This window comes from Rhipicephalus microplus, chromosome 2 (assembly GCF_043290135.1).
Source record: "Rhipicephalus microplus isolate Deutch F79 chromosome 2, USDA_Rmic, whole genome shotgun sequence".
NCBI lineage: Eukaryota > Metazoa > Arthropoda > Arachnida > Ixodida > Ixodidae > Rhipicephalus > Rhipicephalus microplus.
In genome coordinates this window covers 157,496,206-157,516,006 of record NC_134701.1, presented here as the reverse complement: position 1 = coordinate 157,516,006, position 19,801 = coordinate 157,496,206, and the positions used below count along the sequence as shown (strand labels likewise).

The 19,801-nt window shown below is 51.1% G+C and overlaps 1 protein-coding gene across 5 annotated transcripts in view; it reads right to left on the bottom strand.

Moving 5' to 3' along the window:
- Window positions 1–19,801, bottom strand: part of LOC119170652 (CD151 antigen) — a 264,301-nt gene that overhangs the window by 45,787 nt on the left and 198,713 nt on the right. Inside the window, exon 1 of one of the 5 annotated variants that reach the window (XM_075886953.1) lies at window positions 1,848–1,885. The exons of the other annotated variants lie outside the window; for them this stretch is intronic. Coding sequence (XP_075743068.1) covers window positions 1,848–1,870 — 23 coding nt within the window. The 5' untranslated portion in view covers window positions 1,871–1,885. Of the gene's footprint in view, window positions 1–1,847; window positions 1,886–19,801 lie in introns of those variants that run through there. 5 annotated transcript variants of the gene reach the window in all.

Sequence of the window (19,801 nt, the reverse complement as noted above, 5' to 3'; positions counted from 1 at the left end):
AAACAGCGCGAGGTCAATAGCACCGTAAAGGGCATCTCTACAAAATAGCGACCCCGATTGAGTGTTTCGGTATACCTCGTCGTGGCCGTATGCCACGTGACAATATAAAACATGCGAAAATCCATTAATTTTTTTTTCTGCAGTTATCCCACGCGCACTGTTGCGTATGAGGTGGCGTATCAAAATGCATTGAGTTCACCCCTTGCTAATTCATGCAGTCTAATTCAATCGCCTCGTTTTAACATGATTGTCTGAAGTCACTATCGGCAGTCTTCTTTTTACATCGACTTAGCATTAGCGTTATCGTTAAGAAACCAGTTAACTGCATCTCAGTAAATCTAACCTCGTGTCTTGAACCATAGCTGAGGTTTTTATGAACCCCTGTTCTACTCTATAACCCACCCCAACACCAATTCCCGTGACTATCGTTCTCTTCCCATCACATCTGATGGCCACTCCAAAATCGCACTTCGGCTTCATCTCGTACCAACTTCAATTAGTAATATACAACCGATTACCTGCTGCAAGCATAACGAGAGGCCCGCATACTGCCACACTCGTTCGTTTTCATTCGCCTTTGCCCGAGAGGTGAAGCAAGGGCAAGGTCCGGGCAAACAACCTGGCGCCACGATTCCGAGAAAAACGCCACACACCCGTATCTCCTCTGCTCTTCCACTTCTGTTCTCGGAATGGCACCTCAACGGACTTCTACTTCTAGCACGCTTAGACGCCATTCTTTTTGTTCTTGTTGCTTACCTTTCTTTGGCGTATACGTTCATTTCCATAACTAGGCCCTTATTTTACTCTTCCTGGTGAAATCGTAGCCTGTGTCTGCAAGAGCTTCTGCTCTTGCTGCTTCACTCTCGGCGAGGCGCCCAGCCGCCGAGCCACCCCGTGTGTAAGTATCTATACACAGAGAGCTATACAGCAAAACTCAGCGCAAGGATACTTGATAGAGCAAATACGTAGAAATGAAGCCGGCACCCTGAAATATCTCGGCATGGTGCCCTGGCCGTGGCAAAGGAGTGGGTCATCCTTCTCAAAAAGGCCCAAGAGCTCGGAGCAGACGGATGAAGTGGCGCCGGGACCCCCCAGCGGCGGTTAATCGAGGCGCGGCGCGGTCTCACGGCGCTTCTCACAAGCTTTCGCGTGGAATGCGCGTGTTTTCTCTATACGAGTGTTTAGTTTTGCGCACTAAGGTGGTAGACATGTAGGCGACGCGCGGGTTAGTAAAACAACGTGTCGCAAGTTGTTGACAAAATCACCTTTAGGCTGCCGATTGCTAAACATCCTGGTTCGCTCACGAGGTAACGCAACTGCTTCATCCTGAGTTCAATCTGTGGAGCAGGACGAAATTTTCCTTGATTTGTAGTTCAAAAAAAATATAGCAATATTTGCATCTGAGAAATCAACGTATGTTTCCCAGTGGCTTCGTGCGATGAGCGAGTGGCGGTGAATTATTTTTAACCTGTATTGACCCATGCTTCCTTGGTACATCCTTTGAAGCTGCAAAGACGTTCACTTTACCTTTACGTTCCTTAAGCCTTTGAGTCCCATAACACCGTACACATCTCTTATGCGGGTGGTAAGAATGATGAGAATGGCGCCGAAACCTCTTTTTGCATGCTGCCATCCCTCCAGCTTCCGTTGTGTTGCAAGTATAATTACGACTCGTTCTACTAGTAAACATGCACAACACGTCTACGTATGTCGCACGGTGCGTGTAACGTACACGCGCTAAGGGCAAAAACGGTGATCACTCGTGTTGTGTCGATGGCGTAAGCGATTCTCACTCGATTAGGCATACGACCCCACGTCATTAATTCGCGCACTCACGCGTTACGTACTTGATGTCACATGTCCTCCTCATGGGTGGTCTTCAGCCGATGAGCAGAGGCGACGGCGGCGAGCTCTGTACCCAGTTCCCGCCGCGTCTCCTCGATTGCGCACTATACTCGAGGGTGTGTGAGCAATGAAGGGGAGACGAGCTCACGCAGTCTGTAAGCAGCACGGCTGTAGCACCCATGGATGGTGCTGGTGATCGTCTCTTGCGTTCGTTGTCTAAAAATGTTGGCGCTGACGTCGTCGGTCTTTCTCCGGGAACTTCGTGCTGCGCGAACAGCACGTGTGAGGAAATGTATACACTTCCAAGACCGCGTTCACTAATCGACGAGTTTCATTTTTTTATCGGACAGTAATAGTATGTAGACGTACTGCGCGCCATTGCCATTAAAGCAGAGAGGGCATGCGGGTCATTCTTCAAAGGGTTCTTTAACCTGGCTTCGCTGCGGGTATCAAGGGGATACGCACTCCTGAATGCGCGCGCACGCGGGGACGTCCACGTGTGTGCGCACTCGTGCATGCTCAGGCCACAAGTCCTTTGAACTGATTTGCATTGATTTAGTCGCGTATTGCTATGCCTGCGAGAAAGCCTTTGGCTAGGAGTTCATGCGAGAAAGCCTTTTACTAAAGCGATATAACTCCCCGCGTGCTCCGATTCAGTGGAATTTCTCCCACGTAGAAGCTTAACTCGCAGCCGTAGTGTCAGCTGCGTCTTAGAGTTTCCTCGAGCACGACAATTGAAGGCTCACGACCCACAGAATCACAGATAAGAAGGCATAAGATAAAGAAGGCAACAGGATATCAGCGCCTGCTAGAACAAGCAAGCATGACGTCTTACATCGCCTGATCCCTGGAGTCGGCATAGACATCCACCATGTCAAAGATCGAAACGGTGTCGTCGAGATCAGCGGCGCCCACAGCCCCCCCCCCCCCCCGTTCACCTCCCGCATTTTATTCTCGACACGGCGAGGGAGTCAAGCAGATTGCAGTTATTGCTGCCCCGTAAATGAGAAGAAAACGAGCGCGTGGGCGGGACCACGGTGTTCAAACTCCCGTTCGTGCTATTTCGAGGAGACGAGCGACAAGAAAAAGCCCAGCGAGTGGGGTCTCACCATATATAGTGAGACCTTGGACAAGTCCTCTAGCGGTGTCTAGCGCAATCTCGTCCACCTTGCCGTCCACCTTGCCGGCGTCCTAAGTCGACGGCCTGGCTTCGCACGACAGTTTGATTCCTGCGAAGAACAAGCTGACGCCTCTGGCAACCAACATCGCTGGGCGGAAAGTCTCAGATAGCCAGGAACTCGGTGTGTACCAAGCCGATTAGTACCGAAGCCACCCGTAGTAACTAAGTCAATGCCCCCCCCCCTTTTTTTTTTTGCAAACATACGCCCCGAACATTCTACAGTTTGCTTGATGATGTAGACACTAAATTTAGCGGACACAGACAGGCAACGGCGAAGAGGAGCGCGCAGAAACAGATGCCTATAAGGCCCTAACCACACGTAAGCGCTACAACGCGTCAGCGCGCGGCATGTAGACTCGGCGCCGTGCTCGCTCCCTATGAAGCGAGAGGGCGCACGGCTACACGAAGCTGCACGCCTCTCCCTTGACAAGAAAAAGGCGCGCAAAAAGAAAGGGCTCGGATCGCACTGTGGCGCACTTAATGCGCACGTGTTGTTAGGACTAAATTAAACAAAAAAAAACAGTTTTCCACGCGAAAAACTACAATAACACAAGTAAGCGTTTCAGCAAAACGACATGTAAGCGACAGTATACGGCGAAACAGTGCGAGCGCAGCAAGGGGTAAAAAACAAACAAACAGGTCAAAGCACTTTCACCTCCTCTTCATTCGACCGGTCCCTTCGTTCAAGCTGTTTCGCCATAATCTTTTTAATCTATATATAAAAGTTAAGTTTTACTCTTCAGACGATTTTCGCATCTTTGTTCTATCTTCAAGAGTGAAAACGAACCTTCTGAACACGCGGTTTCGCCTTTTTTTTTCTACGCACTGATTGATAGGGCACGCCAGCGGAATTTTCTAGTAGCCGCACCCTTCCTGCTGTTATCGCAACCGAGAAAACATATTTAAAGATAAACCTCTGTAGCACACTGCGGTCCAAGCGCCCGTGTTTCACGCCTTGTGTTCGTGCAGTGGTCTCGTGGTGGCCCGCTTATGTTCTTCGAGCAACAGCCATTCTTAACGTGAATCAACCTGACTTGAAGGACCTGACAAACTCGCCCAAGCTTCCTTGCTTCCAACCTGACTTCCATGCCCCAGTTATTGTTACTGAAGCTAGCTATGACACTCTTTCTTTCTTTCCTTTTTCTTTTTTTCTTTCTTTCTTTCCATCCTTCTTTCTTTCTTTTTTTTCTTTTCTTTTCTTTGATTGATTGATATGTGGGGTTTAACATCCCAAACCACCATATGATTAAGCAGGACGCCGTAGTGGAGGGCTCCAGAAATTTAGAAATTTCGACCACCTGGGGTTCTTTAACGTACACCCAGCACACGGGCCTACAACATTTCCGCCTCCATCGGAAATGCAGCCGCCGCAGCCGAGATTCGATCCCGCGACCTGCGGGTCAGCAGCCGAGTACCTTAGTCACCGAATCAACGCGGTGGGGCTATTTCTTTTCTTTTCTTCCTTTCTTTTCTTTTCCTTCTTTCTTTCTGGGCTTTCTTTCTTTCTTTCGTCTTTGGTTCTCACTGACAGCTTAAGGCAGGTCCAGGTTGAAAGCATTCATTCGCGTAAACCTCCTGAGTTAACTTGCTGGACTGCTGCGGCGTGTCACCAAGAAACTTGGGCGTTTCCTGGATGTTTTATTCATTCATTCCTGAGCTATGCCTTTACTCGTATACAGCATACGCTACACGTATTCTCTATTTCACTCTTAGCACTTGTTTTGCGCTACGAGCTCGGGCAAAGCTCACTTATCAGAGTGGATAGCGAGGATGACCCTGGCGACGTGTGGAATGACGGATACATGCGACGTCCAGCTTAGAGGTGAAACAGCAATGTCTACACTCGTCGTCGCACCGACACAGGATGTCGCGGATCACTTTCTCGCAGACGCTATCGTTTTCCTGGATGCAGGCGGCCGCACATAATATCCTCCATGGCTGTTGAGCCCCGCACCCAGCAGCGCCACGTAAACACTACGACGCGCCTGTGTGGCCTTGAATTGCCCAACGGCTGGCTGCCTGAACGCCTCTCTTCCGTGCGCGCGGCTGGGACCGCTCGTGGCTTGAGTTACGTCCGTCCCCTCTGAATCACGCATCGCCCGGCTTACCGCTTAAAAAAAAGAGCTGAGAAAAAGATGCCTTTGACGCAATGCGGCCAGCTCAGATAGAGGCTCTCCGTATATACACGGTAAAAGCATTCGTATCCTGACATCACTTTTTGTTTTCTTTTCTGCCGGCCTTCAGTTGGTAGGAGAGCAACTCACGTTGAAGCGAGCTGGTAATCTGCTCGAGCGGTAAGTGTACAGACGGACATCCTATTTCACCATTTTTTAAACTCTGTCGTCACTTCCTTAGCGCCGGCTGGAAGTGGCGCAATACGCAAACGTCTGAGACAGCATCACCGTACTTTCGGCGAACAAGCAAGGTTAGTTCTATCAGAACTCATTGTCTCCGTGTCAAAAGCCAACCAGATTATGGCTCTCACTCTCTTTCCCCCTTTATTTCTCTCTACAGCTCTCGGCATGTTTGCTTCCCGTAGCTTCATGGAACGTTTCGAGCATGAAAAAAAAATTATTTGAAGGAGCCGTAACAAAACGTCTCGGAGGACGCTTAATCATCGCCTTTAAGAGTGGAACGCACCATCCGCCCCTGTTCTCAATGGTCTCTGAATCGCTCTTTTTAAATCACTTCTCGGTGGACGCATCAAAATTGCAGTGAAGGAGGGAACGTCTGCGCACGATATATTGACTGTTGTAAACTCTCTTGAGGCGTACAAAGTTACGAAGTACCCGCTACGCCATATTTGACCGTCTTGCGAAGTAGCGAAGTCTCCAAGGCGATACAGTCTATTGAAGCTGTGGCTGATGAGGACGAACAATTGTGTCTGAGCCTTTTGCAATGGGTTGGGAGCTTCAAAACACCCAGTTGATGCGCATTTCAAGCGTGTTATGCCTCTAAAGTGAAGCCAGAAATATTTTCGAGGGCGGGGGGCTCTACAAACTTGTATGTAGGTTCATGCATGTGCTTGTATATTCGCGTGTACGCGCACGCACACTGTTGCGTAGCCACCTCCGAAATCCCACCGCTGACCTCCACTGTTGCGAACGACGGACCGATCCCGCCGAAGCCACCACTGTTGCGAAAGACGGGGACGCCAACACGGCCTCGAAGTCGCCACTGCTTTCAACTCCACCCGGGAAGGTCACCAGCCGTTGGGTAGCGTATGTTTCTCAGCTCGCGACTGCTTCTGCGCAGAGCTGATAAGACGAGCGGACGAGACGACGGTGAGATAAACAAGGTTTATGTACAACATATATACAGAGGCGTTACAATTTCGGCACTGGGGCCGACAGAGACTCGAAGAGCCGAGCTCTCCTCTCTAACACATAGATCAGCCTTTCGCCTAAGACCGCCGACTCACACACATGTCGGCTCTCCGACACGGGGACGCCTCTCTCGCAGGACCGCCGATCGCGACGCGCCGCAGGGCTTCTTTTATTTACACCGGGTCCAACCAAAATGTCCAATCAGAAGCGCCGCTGGTCGTCAGGGCAGATTCCGCCAATGGGGGTCGCCGCGCCATGCGTCAGACCACCAGACACGCGGACGCCGGCTCGCTGTCACGCGCGCAGCTGACTGAATGCACGTGGGCCAGGGAGGCGCCGCGCGTGTTCACTCCGTCGAGTTGATCGCGCCAGGCGGGCTGCGGGCTGGCCTTGACCCAGATTGCCTTTTTTCCGTGGCACGGACGTTTGACGAGGACTCGCTGGCATAACAGCACCCCCGCCGCCAGACAATGCACCGGAAAGACGAGCTGCTTCCACGGGGCTCGGATGTCAGGTGCGCTCGTTCGCCAGGTCCCTCCAGGTTCGCCTCCAGGGCCATGGGGAGAATACAGCTCCAGACTGTTCCGGGAACACATCCCATTTTTGACGACGGATCCCAGCTCCACTGGCTTGTCGCCACAACTTGTCGACCAGCTTCACTCGTCTCTTCTGACCATCTTCGGTTTCAGCACTTGTCGATGGTTCTGCAACTTGCCAAGAACGGTTCGACAACAGACAACACACGACACAAGCAAGTGCCCTCGGTCACCCGACAGAACACCAGACAAAGTATAGTACAACATATACCTATCTACGTGTCTATTGGAATTTTGTTCCCTCTACATCAAGAGGCACATGTGGGACACAAGACTCTTAAAATGACAACTCAATTTTTTTTTCACGTACAACAACGTAACGGATTAGAATACCACATAAAGTTGGCCCCTTGAGATCACTCTGAACGAGAGCGCTCAGCCCAGGTCGTGATGAGGTCAAAATTTTGCCCCGAATCGCCAGCCAGAAACCGAAAGGTTGAGAAGTTACTAGCTGGAACGCACTGCTCAATGCACCTGCATTAGCGTTTACCTTTCCTTTATTTTTTTTCTTTTATAGCGAACGTCAAAGTTGCGCTGTGGAGCAACATGCTCCACTTCAGTAACCGGCCACTTTTAGGCGACGATACCTATGCGGCACCAAGAGCGGCTCACACTTTCGACGTTGCACATGGGAACAACGATACGGCTTGCTACGGATTGACTCCTCACCGCTTAGCTCGATATCGTGTTCGATCACCCTCATGTTTCCGGGGCAGTCCGAAAACACGTCTTCAAACTCGGGACCAATCTTTCTCAGGTCCTCTTTCTCAGGTCCTCCTTCACTTAAGCTAGGCTCTAGGTTTATCTGCTCCCAGATTACTTTCGATCTCCTTTCGATTACCTCACTAGAACTAAAAATTTCTGCTTCCTCTTCCTCTGAAGCACTTAAGAGTAAATTTACGACTGCTTTCAAGTTACTGTGATAAATTTTGTTCGGCCGCCTTCCTAATTTCTCTTCACAATTGGTATCAGAAAGCTTCGATACTACTTTTGCGGGCCCTTCCCAATCAACCTCAAGCTTGTTCCTCTTGGACGGCTGCAGCAGCGTTACCTGATTATCAACTTCAAAAGCACTCTTCTTCACCGATTCCTCGTAGTGCTCCTTCGACAGCACTTTTGCCGCGTTTTTCTGGCTTTCCACTAGCGCTTCAATCTGGCTTTCCACTAGCGTTTCAATCGAGAGATCCTCACGCTGCTCTCGAATGAGCGTCTCTCGATCAACTCTCGGCAGCTCGCTCCAACTTTCCGCTACAGGCGAGAGCGTTGCAGCCCTCTCTCTCTGATCCAATGGCGCCATGTCGTCTCCCCTTTCTCCGGAAACCGCGCCGGTCGTGTCGGCGACGGGCCGCTCGCGTGACTGCTCACATGACTCATGCGGAAACTTTCCTTTCTGGGGTTCCGTCGACCCGCCGACAAGGTCACTTGAGAGTTCACCGCATGGAACCAAGTCAAGCTTCCGCGAAAGCTTTCGCGCTTGCGATCGCGTGAGAGCCATGCACGCTAAGTTGGGGAAGAACGATTTACCCTGCTCTTTGAGAAGCTGCTCTGAGTTGTTGGAGAAGAGATAAGGAAAACGATCATTTAGCGCGGCAGACACAGCTGCTTCGGTGCAAAGCTTACCGAACGGGCCTTCAATGACAACCGTGGCGATTGGTAAGCGAACACTCTGCACCTCGGCGACTTGCCTAATCCACGCGCATTCTCCTGTGAAGTCATCCGGAGACACCAATGAAGGATGGACAACGTCCATGGTTGCCGCTGAGTCTCTAAGTGCTCGGCACGTTTTCTCATTTACCCTAATTTCTTGGAGATACGGCTCCAACAACCGCATGTTTTTTTCTGATTCTCGGATCGTTGCGAAAGCAAACTTTTCCTGACAGTTTCTCGCGATGTGCCCTTCCTTTTTGCAGTTGTAGCAGATTAGCGGCTTCAGTTTGTTTTCCGATTCAAATGCCTGTGTGGTAGAAACCTCACTCGATTTCTCCGCTTCTGTTTGCCCTTCCCCTACACTGTCCTTCGTAAGAGACGGGTCCTTCTTGAAATTACGGTGCGGAGCGGGTCTCCGTTGATCAGGTTTCTTTGAAAAGCCCTCTTTTCTCTCATCCTTTTCAACGCGCACTGCCCTGCTGTGCAACTTTCGGCGAGTATAATACTCCTCAGCTAACTCTGCTGCCTTGTTTAACTGTACGTCTCCAAGTCTGTCCTGCAGCCAAAGTTTGACATCCTCCTCGATGCAGCGGTAGAATTGCTCCAATGCAACGCATTCCACCACTTTATCGCGGTCGTCATAAACACCTTCGCCCTTGAGCCATTCAATCAAATCGGCTTTAAGACGAAACGCGAAGTCAACGTGTGACTCCTTCCCCTTTTCAGCATACCGGAACCTTTGCCTGAAAGCCTCGGGTGACAACTTATAACGTCTCAAGAGCACTTCCTTAACCTCGTCATAGCTCTCAAACGCTTCCCTCGACAAGCAAGTTATCGCGTCGGACACTTCGCCGGGAAGAGCTAGCAGGTTCCGCGCCCAAAGAGGCCGCTCCAAAGCGTTTCGCTCACAGACGCGTTCAAACTTGACGAGATACTTCGCCATGTCCTCGCCTACTACGAACGGTGGCAGTTGGTCACGAATTCTAAAACCGCTGACCTGAATCGTCGGAGAAGCTACGCTAGGCGCCTGCGAACACTGTAGGATTGCCAATTCTAGTCGTTTCATCTCAAGGCGCTCCTGTCTCTCGGCCTCCTCGCGACGTTCGCGCCTTTCAGCTTCTTCACGTTCGCGAGCTTCGCGCCTTTCAGCTTCTTCGCGAGCTTCGCGCCTTTCAGCTTCTTCGCGAGCTTCGCGCCTTTCAGCTTCTTCACGTTCGCGAGCTTCGCGCCTTTCAGCTTCTTCGCGAGCTTCGCGCCTTTCAGCTTCTTCGCGAGCTTCTACTTCTCGCCTTTCAGCCTCCTCACGGCGTGCTTTAATATCCACCCAGGCCTCATCGACTTCCTCAGCCGACACTCCCTCATCCTTCATGATCTCAAGGATCGCTTGCTTTCGTTTCGCACGGCCCAAAGTAATGCCGAGTTCCTCACAAATTTCGATGAGTTCCTTCACTTTGAGGTTCTCCATCGTTCACACTAGCCTCTTTCTGTTTGCCCCTGTTAACAATTTACTTGCCGTACCCACTATAAGTCAACTAGCAAGACGCGCAAGCAATTTTTCACTCTCCCGTGTTTACCCCCTCCGCATTAGCTTTGGTTTCAAAGCACTTCGACTTTGCTTGAAACGATCAAAGCTCACTCTAATGCTTCACACAGCCCTTCTCTAAACTACTACAACCTGAGCTACAGCAGTCTGGTGAACTGAGGGGAAAACATCAGGCACTCACCGCATCGATGTCGCTGACGCCGGCCGATCCCACCGCTGCCACCACTGTTGCGTAGCCACCTCCGAAATCCCACCGCTGACCTCCACTGTTGCGAACGACGGACCGATCCCGCCGAAGCCACCACTGTTGCGAAAGACGGGGACGCCAACACGGCCTCGAAGGCGCCACTGCTTTCAACTCCGCCCGGGAAGGTCACCAGCCGTTGGGTAGCGTATGTTTCTCAGCTCGCGACTGCTTCTGCGCAGAGCTGATAAGACGAGCGGACGAGACGACGGTGAGATAAACAAGGTTTATGTACAACATATATACAGAGGCGTTACAATTTCGGCACTGGGGCCGACAGAGACTCGAAGAGCCGAGCTCTCCTCTCTAACACATAGATCAGCCTTTCGCCTAAGACCGCCGACTCACACACATGTCGGCTCTCCGACACGGGGACGCCTCTCTCGTAGGACCGCCGATCGCGACGCGCCGCAGGGCTTCTTTTATTTACACCGGGTCCAACCAAAATGTCCAATCAGAAGCGCCGCTGGTCGTAAGGGCAGATTCCGCCAATGGGGGTCGCCGCGCCATGCGTCAGACCACCAGACACGCGGACGCCGGCTCGCTGTCACGCGCGCAGCTGACTGAATGCACGTGGGCCAGGGAGGCGCCGCGCGTGTTCACTCCGTCGAGTTGATCGCGCCAGGCGGGCTGCGGGCTGGCCTTGACCCAGACTGCATTTTTTCCGAGGCACGGACGTTTGACGAGGACTCGCTGGCATAACAACACGCAAGACTGAACATTTTTGGCGGAAGAAGGGTGAAAGGACCATATAAAGTAACTGGCTGGAAGGCAGAAATTCGGTTAAAAAATTAATAAGCCTGGCAACTAAACGTGAAGGTAATGAAATGTAAAAGCGAAAAGAAAGGAAAACAGGACGTATATGTGAAAGAAAAATCAAACGTGTGACTTGCAAGACTTGAAAGCAAGCGAGTAAACACGGTCAACATTACACACCACTGTCTGCTCTTTTCTTCCCTGCCCGAGGGCAATGACTCGGTAGCGACTTTAACAGTATGTATACCGAATCAGCTCTTGTCTCCGAAAAAGTAAAGTTAGAGTGCACCACTTTCTTCGACTCTCCTTCGACCACGCAATGCCCAGAAAAAAAATTACACCATCTCCCGCTGAGGGGAACCAAGTGTAGATGCGAAGCAGCGGGTGCGAACACGTACACTAGCGGCGACGTTGACGTTGGCGCTCATCGCGGTGTTGCGCAGGAGTGCGACCTGGGGAGGCGTGAAGTACGCATGCTGATGGACCGGCGTTTCCCTGCTGTAACATGCCAATCACTGCTAATGGGTCATGAGAGAAAGACGACTCCACAGAGACCCGCAGTTCTCTTTTATCTAACGCGCACGTTGCGAATTTCTATTGTTCAACAAAACATAAGAGAAATCTCCCACAGGCACTACCTTGGCGGTCAAGATCCAGTGACTACATTACCCCGGCCAGAGAACAGCTATGCAGCGCGAGCAGTCTGTTTTTTAAATAGCAGACTTCGGCAACTTTGAGCGTATCTATCTATCTATCTATCTATCTATCTATCTATCTATCTATCTATCTATCTATCTATCTATCTATCTATCTATCTATCTGTCTGTCTGTCTGTCTGTCTGTCTGTCTGTCTGTCTGTCTGTCTGTCTGTCTGTCTGTCCGACTGCGACTTTAAGCTCTCCTGGCCATTTCGATAATGGTATCGATACCAAACTTGATATGGCATAATAAGACTATCTCTTTAGTCATAACTTGAAAATCATGGCATGTATGTAATGAATGTCATGATTACCATTTCATGGTCCTGCAGCTCTTGCAGTGGTTTCGTCCACATGGCATGTTGCAAAACTGGTATGGTATGACATGATTGCATGCCGAACACAAGCTACCGACCCTGACATGAAAATCTTAACATCTGTGTTATGTACCAACATGACTACATGCCGCGCTTATGGTGCGCTCGCGGCCATTTCGCTAACGTCACAGGTACCAAATTTGGTATTACAGTATTAATACCAAATTTGGTACTACATGAATGGATGACGAAGGTATGTGCTTGGTGCAAACATAATAATCATGAGATGCGTGTGATGTAACAACATGACTGCATGCCACGCCCATGATGCGCTGGCAGCCGCTTCTCTAGCGTCACATGCACCAAGCTCGGTATTGGGCGACACAAACGGAGGACATGGGTAAATGACACATGCAAACATGATACTCATGATAAGCTTGTCATGTAACAGCATGACTACATGCCACACTGATGATGCGCTCGCGGCCATTTCACTAGCTTCACATATGCCAAATTTTGTATTACGTGACGTCAATGAATGACGAAAGAATGTGACTGGTGAAACATGATAATTATGAGATGCGTGTCATGTGAGAACATGACTGCATACCACAGTCAATGCGCCAATGCATTTAGACGTGACACGGTGCGCGTGCTCGTCGGCGTTCATTTCGTTGCGTCACGCCGGCGTTGCCACGCCAGGCACCGGTCTTGCTATACACTCGCAGGCGCGCCGCGCTGCGTTGCTTTGGCACATGCGCGTTTAAGTGCATCAGGCGTCCCTCCGTCACTTAAAGGGGGAGACGCAGTGTTGTCTGGGTAACGCATCGGCGTCAAAATGCAGCATGTCGCATTTCGACGGACAATTGTCGCGCCGGTCGCACCTGGCGTCACATGTTAAGTTTGGCCTGGAAATTCGTCTGGGCAGACGCCATTGTGCGCATGTCGGTCCACTGGGAATGCTCTCAATCCCTTCGGCGCCAAGTCTGGCAGACGCTGTCGAAGATTTGAGCAATTATCCAGACCATGCGGCAAGCAAAGACGAGTTCCCGTCTTTCAAAAGCGAACCCTTTTGTCGTCTCTTCGAGCAGAAGGGATGACTGATGCCCTCAGCGTTTCATCGGGCGACGGGGGAAGCTGGCGTGACCGGCGCCAGAGCTGACAGGAGAGTGGGGCTCCTTTTAATCCCCAATCAAGTAGACGACCGGCCGGCTGCCTGTGCCCGCCAGGCATTGTCCCTGCTAGCCGGAGGATGAGACGTCATGTCGCCACGACACCACGACTGTCACAGAACGAGCGCTAAAAATGAGCGCGCCGCCAAATTCTTGCGACAACGGGCGGAAGAAACGCCGCGAGGTCAAAAAGAAAAAAAAAGAAAAAACAAGCATCCAGGGCCCCCCGGGCGCGCGACGCCTCTCCTCTCGGAAGCGGCGAAGCGATGAACCTCCTCACCCCACAGCGGCGGCCGAGCAAGCCCGCGATTTTTCTAGAACGAACGGGGCGGGGTCAGGCCGAGCTGAGTCATCCGACGCGGAGGGCAGACAAACCGTCTCGCCTCTCCCCAGCCTTCGCTGCGTATCGCGCCGACGAAATGACGAGAAATTTCTGGAAGGTGGCGCTGAAGGTATTTAATCGAGCGGCCGAGACGAGAAAGCAGGAGGTGACGGAAGTTAACGCCAGAGCGCGCAGGAATTCCGCCGTGTAGTCGGCGAAGGTTCTGCCCGTAGTGACAGAACAGGAGGAGACGGAAGTGAGCGCCAGACTGCGTAGAGAGTCCGCCGTGTAGTCGGCGAAGTTTGTGGTCCGTAGGGACGGCTCGAGCTACAGGCAAGAGTGTGTGTTTACCGCTATCGAGCGAAGACCCGTGGCAACCGCTGCGAGTGTGAAGCCGACGTGTTCCGGCGAAGAAGTTGAAGTTTGAAGAGTGGCCAATTGAAGACGGGAGGTTTCCTGGGAGAGAACTTCGAGAGCTGCGGAACGACAACAACGCTGGACTTTGAGTGAGTGATTCTCGGAAGAGTATCATTCAGACTTTTGTTCCAAGGACTTTGGACTGAATAGGTTTTATATCTCTTTAGTCTTTAAGTGTCTTGGTTGTTCAATGCATGCGACTGCATTGTAGTGCGTATTGTTGTCTGTGTCCGTTGTTTCAAGTGTGGTTGATTGTACTGTGTAGTACATTGTCTGTTTGGTGACGTATTGTATGTAACTATTGTGGAGTGTGCATACGTGTGTATTGTTTTTGATCTGCCGTTAATGAGAATATAATTTTGTTTGTATATCAACTCTCGGCTCTGTCTTGTTCTTTGGGCCACAGCCGGCGTCCGCTGGCGCACCAATAAGGACCACTTCTAAATTGTCCACGCTTTCGTGGTGCGGTTCGGGGGGCCGATACTTCGGCTCTTGGAATTAGCCCGGCGATCGCCTCCCTAATAAACGGGACAGGTGTGACAATTAATCTGGCGTCCGCGACAGGACCTTTTGGTGCACAGTGTGTCCAAAGTAGTGAGAAAGAGCCTCGAGTTGTTGATAGTGCTATCGGAACGATTTTGTGTGTTGTTCAGTGTTCTCGTTAACGAGTGCAGGGGAGTGTTCCGATAGACTGATTTAGGCAGATACTTTTTGCACGCGGCAAGGTTTTAGTTGCGAGTTGCGAGACACAATGGATCTCGAAAAGTTAGTTGCTCTGGGTGAGAAGATGGGTCTTTCTGGCGCCGAACTACGGAAGTGGGTCACCCAGAGGGAAAAAGAAGAAAAAGAGAGGGTCAAAGAGGAAAAGGCAGCTGAGCTGGAAAGGGAAAAGCTGGCGGTCGAAAGAGCCAAAGCGGAAAAAGAAGCTGAGTTGGAGAGAGAAAGGCTGGCCGCTGAAAGGGCGAGAGAAGAAAGAGAAGCAAAGGAGCGACAGCTGAAAGAAGAAAGAGAAGCAAAGGAGCGACAGCTGAAAGAAGAAAGAGAGGCAAAAGAGCGACAGCTGAAGGAAGAAAGAGAGCAGCAATTGAAGTTGGAGCTGGAGAGAGAGAAGTTGGCAGCCGAAAGGGCGAGAGAAGAAAGAGAAGCGGAGATGGCTGAAAGGGAACGGCAGCGGCAGCACGAAATTGAACTCGAGCGGCTCCGTTTGCAACAGCGAAACGAAACTCCCGTCCAAGCTAGAGTTGAAAGCAGCGAACAGGAAGACCATGGCTTCCGCTTGAACCCAAGCAAGCTGCTCGTAGCGTTTGATGAAAGGAAGGACGACCTTGACGCGTACCTTCACCGATTTGAGACGATTGCGAAGAGCCAGAATTGGCCGGAACATCAATGGGCAACTGCTTTGAGTACTTGCTTGAGTGGTGAAGCGCTCAGTGTGTACGGTAGGCTGACGCCGACCGATGCAGCCAACTATGCAAAGGTGAAAGCTGCTTTGCTGAAGCGATTTAGATTTACCGTGGAAGGATTCCGGGACAGATTTAGGACAGGAAAGCCAGCTGACGGTGAGACGGCTACGCAGTATGCCGCCCGACTTTGCCATTATTTCGACAGATGGATTGAACTTTCAGGGACAGCGCAGGAGTACGATGAGCTTAGAGAGCTGCTAATTAGAGAACAATTTCTTACTAGTTGCCACCCAAGCCTGTCACTGTACTTAAAAGAGAGGAAGGCTAACTCACTTGAAGACATGCTTGAATTGGCTGATCAATTCTTGGAAGCGCAAGGTGGAACTAATTTGGCCAAGGTAAAGAAGGAGTGTCCCGATGATTCGAAGAAATTGGCTCCCGAAGAAAAGAAGCGTGCACCAGAGAGCATTCCGCGATGCTTTCTGTGCAACCGAGTGGGTCATCGCGCGAAAAACTGTCGAACGATCTTTACGAGCCCTACGGTTGTAAAATGTTTTAAGTGTGGTCAGACTGGGCACAAAGCAGATGCATGTCGGAACGCAGTGAGTCAAACTCACCAGGTATCCTGTGTGCAAGCAGCACCGAAATCTGATAATAATGCCGTCACTGATGGATTCGTAGAGTTGAAGAATGGGGAGAAAATTCCTATTGTGGGTGCTGTAATGTCAAAACAGCCAACCGGTGTTACGAAAGGAATGCCAACGCTGCCTGGAAAAGTTGCGGGCAAAAAGATTACGGTGTTAAGAGATACCGGCAGCTCCACGGTTATCGTGCGGAGAAATTTGGTACGGGAAAGTGAGTTGACGGGCAGAACGAAACCGGTTTGCCTAATTGACCGTACGGTTCGGATGCTTCCCGAAGCAGAAATTGAGGTTGAAACCCCGTACTTCAGCGGGAAGGTTACAGCTCTATGTATGACGACCCCCTTCACGACCTTGTCATCGGAAACATCGACGGGGCGCGAGGGCCAAGTGATCCAGAATGCTTGGGAGAAGACCCGAAGATAGAGCCCTCGCCAACACAGCGGCCGCGAGATGCAGTGGAGGAACATCCCGTGACGGATCTCACTAGAGCCCAAGGTGAAGCTGCGGCGCAAGAGACAGCGAAGGAGAAGACGATCGTGTCGAATCAGTTCATGGGCCGAGCAACCGGACTTACGTCGGCACGACCTCAACCGACCGACAGTGTAAAGGAGACGGAGTTGGCCAGCCGGGCAAAATGTAGAGGCATGATCAAGCGGGTAAATAAACAGACAGGACCCGTCGAATGTAATGACGCGTTAACGGTGTCGGAAGAGACAACGATGGCTGAGACGACGCCTCAGATATCGTCGTTGGAAAGGGCTCGCCGAAAAAGAACGTGGAAACACAAGAAGAGATCGAGCGAGCACCGCAAAAAGGGGCGCAAGCGCTGCTCGAAGTACTCAGGATAAGTGCTGAGGTCAAAGCAGAATGTGTTTGGCAGTGTTGAGTGCCATATGTTGTGTTAATGTTGTGGTATCCTTTGTCACAAGTGTCGAAGTGTTGTGCTGTGATGTGATGTATAGTGTTGTATAATCGTTGTAAAGACCGAACCTTGTACGTTTGTATTGTTTGGAATGTGTGATGAAGTGTTGTAGTCATGTACCTGAGGTAATATTTCATGTGTGTGAGATTGAATGTAATGTCCAATCGTATTGAGTGATATGTTGTGAATGTGAAGTGTCATGAGCGACTGATGGTGTTACAGTCTGTGAGAGTGTGTGGTGACTGTTCGCGCTCGTCTGTGGGGTTTTGAATATTATGAGATAATATTCTTAAAGTGGGGGGCAGTGTCACAGAACGAGCGCTAAAAATGAGCGCGCCGCCAAATTCTTGCGACAACGGGCGGAAGAAACGCCGCGAGGTCAAAAAGAAAAAAAAAAGAAAAAACAAGCATCCAGGGCCCCCCGGGCGCGCGACGCCTCTCCTCTCGGAAGCGGCGAAGCGATGAACCTCCTCACCCCACAGCGGCGGCCGAGCAAGCCCGCGATTTTTCTAGAACGAACGGGGCGGGGTCAGGCCGAGCTGAGTCATCCGACGCGGAGGGCAGGCAGACCGTCTCGCCTCTCCCCAGCCTTCGCTGCGTATCGCGCCGACGAAATGACGAGAAATTTCTGGAAGGTGGCGCTGAAGGTATTTAATCGAGCGGCCGAGACGAGAAAGCAGGAGGTGACGGAAGTTAACGCCAGAGCGCGTAGGAATTCCGCCGTGTAGTCGGCGAAGGTTCTGCCCGTAGTGACAGAACAGGAGGAGACGGAAGTGAGCGCCAGAGTGCGTAGAGAGTCCGCCGTGTAGTCGGCGAAGTTTGTGGTCCGTAGGGACGGCTCGAGCTACAGGCAAAAGTGTGTGTTTACCGCTATCGAGCGAAGACCCGTGGCAACCGCTGCGAGTGTGAAGCCGACGTGTTCCGGCGAAGAAGTTGAAGTTTGAAGAGTGGCCAATTGAAGACGGGAGGTTTCCTGGGAGAGAACTTCGAGAGCTGCGGAACGGCAACAACGCTGGACTTTGAGTGAGTGATTCTCGGAAGAGTATCATTCAGACTTTTGTTCCAAGGACTTTGGACTGAATAGGTTTTATATCTCTTTAGTCTTTAAGTGTCTTGGTTGTTCAATGCATGCCACTGCATTGTAGTGCGTATTGTTGTCTGTGTCCGTTGTTTCAAGTGTGGTTGATTGTACTGTGTAGTACATTGTCTGTTTGGTGACGTATTGTATGTAACTATTGTGGAGTGTGCATACGTGTGTATTGTTTTTGATCTGCCGTTAATGAGAATATAATTTTGTTTGTATATCAACTCTCGGCTCTGTCTTGTTCTTTGGGCCACAGACGGCGTCCGCTGGCGCACCAATAAGGACCACTTCTAAATTGTCCACGCTTTCGTGGTGCGGTTCGGGGGGCCGATACTTCGGCTCTTGGAATTAGCCCGGCGATCGCCTCCCTAATAAACGGGACAGGTGTGACAACGACGAGGGAGGACAACAAAGAAGGTATATTCCTGGAAAAGACCGCGGCGGCCACCGAAGATCGCCCCGCTGATTGGGCGAGCTGTGCAGCGGACCCTTTGAAGTATGCTGCCAGGATCGTGGGAACTCTCGACTAGCGGCACACACACGATGAGGAAGAGCCCTGCTGGCGCCACCTTGCAGTGCAGTGTTCAAGTGGACCGTGCATGCTCGTCCCCCTCACCTGGGTGTGTGCGATTGGTGTTCCACTCGGAGAGGAGGAGCCCAACAGGGCTTAAAACGACGCCGCAGAGTGCTGGACGTCGCTCTGAACCATGTAACGGTTCAATCACCGCGCTCGTGGTTTGTGAAACCACTAATTTTTCCTTTCTGTAAATATGTGTAAGTAGTGCCATAAACCTGTTTTGTTTTCGAATCCTCCAGCGTTCTTCCTTCTGACCCGCAACAACTGGTGGCTGCTGTGGGATGCCATCATCAGCTACATCATCCTTGCGACCTTTCTTCAACATCTTACACACACTATATGCTCGTGTTTTGCTAACGTAGCGTCGCTGTGCCGCGCGAGCGCGCGCGTCAACGCTACATTAAAGTACATTGGGTCGTTAATGAGGCGCTCGCGGCTGTTTTCTTGCCTGCACATATGCCAAACTTGGTGTTGCGCAACATCAATGGATGACGAAAGTATATGACTGGTGCAAACATGATAATGCTGGCACACGTGTTATGTAAGAACATGACAGCATACCACGCTCAAAGCATGCTCACGGCCGTTCCTCATGGTCCACCTATACCGAGTTAGGCATCACGTGACGTGAATAGATGACGAAGGTAAACGACACACCGAAACATTATAATCATGTTACGGAAGTCATATACGGCATCATTTACCTCCACCTCGTAACATTGTGCTGTTTTTATAGTTACATATCAACCTTCCTCATTCGTGCTTCGCATATAATCGGTTCCCACTGTACGTGGGATCTGCCAATTTTTTTTTCTTTTCTATCAAGAAACTCGCTAGCAGACGCTCCCTGCTTCGGCGTTGCGAGGCGAGAGAAGGGGGAGCGCAGAACAGGAGAGAGGGAGAGCTGAAGGGACGCGCATGCGCAATGGAGTGTAAACGCCACGGGGAGGAATGCCTAGAGGAGAAAGAGGGAGAGCGAGCGTAAGTTAGCGGACACTCTCTGTGTCGGCGTTGCGAGGCGAGAGAGGGGGAGCGTAGGAGAGGAGAGAGAGGGAGAGCGGATGCGCATGCGCAGTAATGGTGGTCACGCCACACACCGGATCGAGCT